Below are 4,143 nucleotides of genomic sequence, written 5' to 3'. Positions count from 1 at the left end.
AGACAACTCAAAAACGAGTAAGCACAAGACGAAGTGCAGCGAACGCCAGAAACCTCCGCAGTCTTGGCCGTCAAGTCCACGTCACAAGAGAAGACATCTTGTTTATCTGGTATGTTGTGAGTCGCGTAAGTTCGAATACCCCCCGTTAGGCACCCCCCTCGTTGTATAGATAAAAATAGGCAAATTTCCAAATTCAGATTGTATAACTATGTTCTAAACTTTTGTTTATGTTAATAAATGTCCTTAAATTGGTTATATCTGACTCTGCATTCTTCCTCCTGAGAGGCTCATTCCTGGACTTCAGAGTGACTCTTACCCTCGCGCCTTAATCATCCATTTCATCACAAACGGTGGTGTGTCCGATAAAACACACCTGGTGGCAGGACTCTACCTAAAAAAGTACATTATAATAAACCTTTTACGGCCCCCGAACCCCACACTTGTCCATATACAAACATCGCATGTAAATTCTTTGTTACCTTTATTTTAGGTCTTTATACTCTAAATATAACTTTATTTTAGTACCTGTTTTGCAAAGCTTTCAAAATGTTATATATTTTCCTGCAGAATAAAGACATAATCAACTTCAGATGCAGAAAAATTCCAAAAATTGAATGAATAATCCATTCTCTACAAATTGTCCCATCAACACGATTTCTCAAACCAAAAGATTAATTTGCATTGATTAAAATGGCTGATGGTATTTTACAAATTAAAAATATCTTTAGAAACTAAATTTGACTTCACATTTTTGTCACTTAAGATCACCAGGAACAAAGTCTTTCTTTACATGATGACCTTTTATTAAGATGTTATGTCTCTGTAAAAATATACAAAACAGTTTAAACAGGTATAATGCCAAAAATTAAAAACAAATAGTTTTCTATTTGTACTTTTTAAACTGTTCTGCATATTTTTATAGAGGCATAGCCTCTAATAAAAGGTCACCTCTGTAAAGTAAAACTGTTACTGATGATTATAATTAAAAGAGATATGAAGACGAATTTAGTTTCTTCAATATATTTTTAATTAGTTTTCATATTAGTGTATAGTAATAAACACTATATGATATATTTGATTACTTAAATATGACTTTATAAATTAAAAAAAAAATATTTTTAAATGTTGAAACATATTTAATCTTAACAAAACTTTTCACAAATCAAAGATTTAATTACTTCATGTAGTCACCCATTGAAACTCATCTGTCATTTCATAAGCAACACAACAGCGAGTGATGGTTACACCTTTCTTTTTCAGGAAATTCCACTCACTGAATTTTAAAGTTAAGGTGTAATATAGGAATTGGCCAGATAAAAGAATTTGGTGGATGTGTGCTTGCAATAATGGTATGATTTTACATAAAACATTCTTTAGTGCACAAAAGCATGATTCTAATCTGACCAATGGAAACCATCAAAAATTGTAACGTATTTCTCACTGCATAATTTATGTGCATTTAATTTCTGTATTAGTTGTTGTGAGTTTTGGATGGTAAATTCATAATTCTTGAGGTAGTCCACAAGTAGAACGTATATTTTTATTTCTAAGCCAATTGTGGGTGATCTTGCTTTATTTACCCCACAATTGGTGCAGGAGATTGCCCAGCTTGTGCATCTTTATGAATGCAAAGAATTGCAGGGTGTCGGGGATTGCATCATAGTTTTGTTTAAACTGATAACTCTGTTATAATGAAAAGGTCTACCTATATCTCAAAGCTACAAGAGTATATTAAGGCCACTGAAAGCATTAGCAATGGCTATGTAAAAATCCTGCAAAGTAAAGTGCTAAGATTAAGACACATGGATCTAATCAGAGTTCTGGAAATAAAAATGTTACTTGATATTATATCAGGGCTTCCCAAACTGTGCGTCGCGACACCCTGGGGAGTCACGGCGCTATCATAGGGGAGTCGTGAGACGATACCCACCGGTTGCCTGCACATGACGTAATGAGTGAGTGAGTGAGTGTGCGGCGCATGCGTCTTATCACTCCGCTTCTCCAATTTCCCGCTCTTTCGTTCAGTCTTTTGTTTTCGTTGATTATAAGTGTTGATGAATCGGTGTTTTGATTTCAAGTGTGTTCTATTTAAATTGCACATTGTAAAATGGATAACTTTATTCAAATAAATATAAAACATGTTGAAGACTCAGGAAAGAGTACAAAAAAAACTGTAGAAAAACGAAAAAAGTACAGAAAATATGATGACCAATATTTAGATTTTGGATTTACTTACGTTAGCAAAGGAAATGTGGAACTACCCCAATGTGTTGTTTGTCATAAGGTGCTGGCAGCTGAAAGTATGCTTCCTAATAAATTGAAAAATCATTTAGAAACAATTTACAGTAATTTACAAGGAAAACCGCGAGATTTTTTTGCAAGAAAATTGCGAGAACTGAAACATCAATCGACATCCTTGTTTTCCAGAGCATCTATTCCCTCCAAAGCACTGCTCGCCTCTTATAAGGTCGCTCACCGTATTGCCAAGTGCAAGAAACCACACACGATTGCTGAAGATCTTATTTTACCTGCAGCGATTGATATGGTATCAGTGATGATTGGAGAATCGGCGGCAAAAGAAATAAAAAATATTCCTCTTTCTAACAATACAATTAGTCGTCGCATTCATGACATAGCTGAAGACATTAATGAGCAAATTGTGGAAAAACTTTCTGGTTTATTTGCCATTCAACTGGATGAAGCAACAGACAGTAATAATGACGCTCAATTAATATGTTACATGCGGTACATGGAAGGAGCAAATGTATGTGAGGATTTGTTATTTTGCAAAGAAATGACTGATGCCGGGAAGGCTAGTGATTTGTTTGCGATCATAGTTTCATACATGAAAGAAAATAACATTCAATGGGAGAACTGTGTTGGTGTGCGTACAGATGGAGCTCGCGCGATGTCAGGGCAATATGGAGGACTTCAAGCTCTCATTAAAACCAAGGCACCAAATGCAAAATGGACACATTGCATCATACATAGAGAGGCCCTGGCTACAAAAAATATTTCACCTGAATTAAATTTTGTGATCAATATAATTATTAAAGTGGTAAACTTTACAAAAACAAGACCCGTGAAGGCAAGATTTTTCTGAAAGCTTTGTGAAGATTTGGGTGCCGAGCATACATCTTTACTTTATTACTGTAACTCTCGTTGGTTGTCGAGAGGTAATGTACTCTCACGTGTATACGAATTAAAACATGGATTGTACACGTATTTATTGATAGAATCGCATCGTGACGCAGAAAAGTTTAAAGATACTGACTTCTTAATAAAACTGGCATATCTTTGCAACATATTTGAGAAATTAAATGTCCTTAATAAATTGCTGCAGGGAAACGAAACGCATATACTGCAACTGGCTGATAAAATTGCAGCATTTAAAAAAAAGTTGCTGTTGTGGAAAAGAAAAATAGAAGAGGAGCATGGAAATACTGACTGTTTTCCTGTTTTAAATGGCTTTCTGCAGGAAAAATCTATTCAAAATCTGGAGCCAAGTTTGCAATTGATATTTATCCAACACTTATCAGCACTAAGCACCCATTTTGATACATATTTTCCAAATAATGTAAATCAATACGACTGGATTAGAGACCCATTCCAATCGATCCCAACCCCATCTACACTTTCAACAGTCGAGGAAGAACAGCTATTAGAACTATCTTGTGATACGAGTCTAAAACTTCGATTTGATAAAGACAAACTATTTCAATTTTGGAGCAATGTCTCTCAAGAATATCCTGCTATCAGTACTACAGCTTTGAAGGTTCTTTTACCGTTTACTACATCGTACTTGTGTGAAACTGGCTTTTCTGCAGTTGCAGTAATCAAGTCGAAATACAGGTCACAAATAAATTTAGAAAAAGAAATGAGAGTAGCGATTTCAAAACTTCAGCCCCGATTTGAGAAGTTATGCTCAGAAAAGCAAGCTCACCCTTCTCATTAATTGTACTATTATGTTTTCTAATAAATAATAATTATTAAGATTTTATATTCTTTGGAGTTTTCTTTGAATAATGAAGTAATTTTAATGTCTGCTAGAGCTACACGCAGGTATCTTCTTTTAGAAGGGCGTCGCAAAAAAATTACAGCCAGTAAAGGGAGTCGCAGTATAAAAAAGATTGGGAACCCCTG

The 4,143-nt window shown here is 34.9% G+C and overlaps 1 protein-coding gene across 1 annotated transcript; it reads left to right on the top strand.

The window, feature by feature from the left end:
* Window positions 1-1,078: 1,078 nt before the first annotated feature.
* LOC111635617 (SCAN domain-containing protein 3-like) lies at window positions 1,079-3,753 on the top strand. The gene has a single exon (XM_023380628.1). The coding sequence runs from the start codon at window positions 2,108-2,110 to the stop codon at window positions 3,101-3,103; it is 996 nt and encodes a 331-aa protein (XP_023236396.1). The 5' UTR covers window positions 1,079-2,107; the 3' UTR covers window positions 3,104-3,753.
* The last annotated feature ends 390 nt before the right edge of the window (window positions 3,754-4,143 follow it).

This window comes from Centruroides sculpturatus, unplaced genomic scaffold (genome assembly GCF_000671375.1).
Source record: "Centruroides sculpturatus isolate CEXI.00-Female unplaced genomic scaffold, Cexi_2.0 scaffold727, whole genome shotgun sequence".
NCBI classification, from domain to species: Eukaryota; Metazoa; Arthropoda; class Arachnida; order Scorpiones; family Buthidae; genus Centruroides; species Centruroides sculpturatus.
This window is presented reverse-complemented; position numbering and strand designations above follow the sequence as displayed.

Excerpts from the sequence above, each read along its gene's own strand:
- LOC111635617 (XM_023380628.1), top strand. The coding sequence starts at position 2,108 with ATGGATAACTTTATTCAAATAAATATAAAACATGTTGAAGACTCAGGA.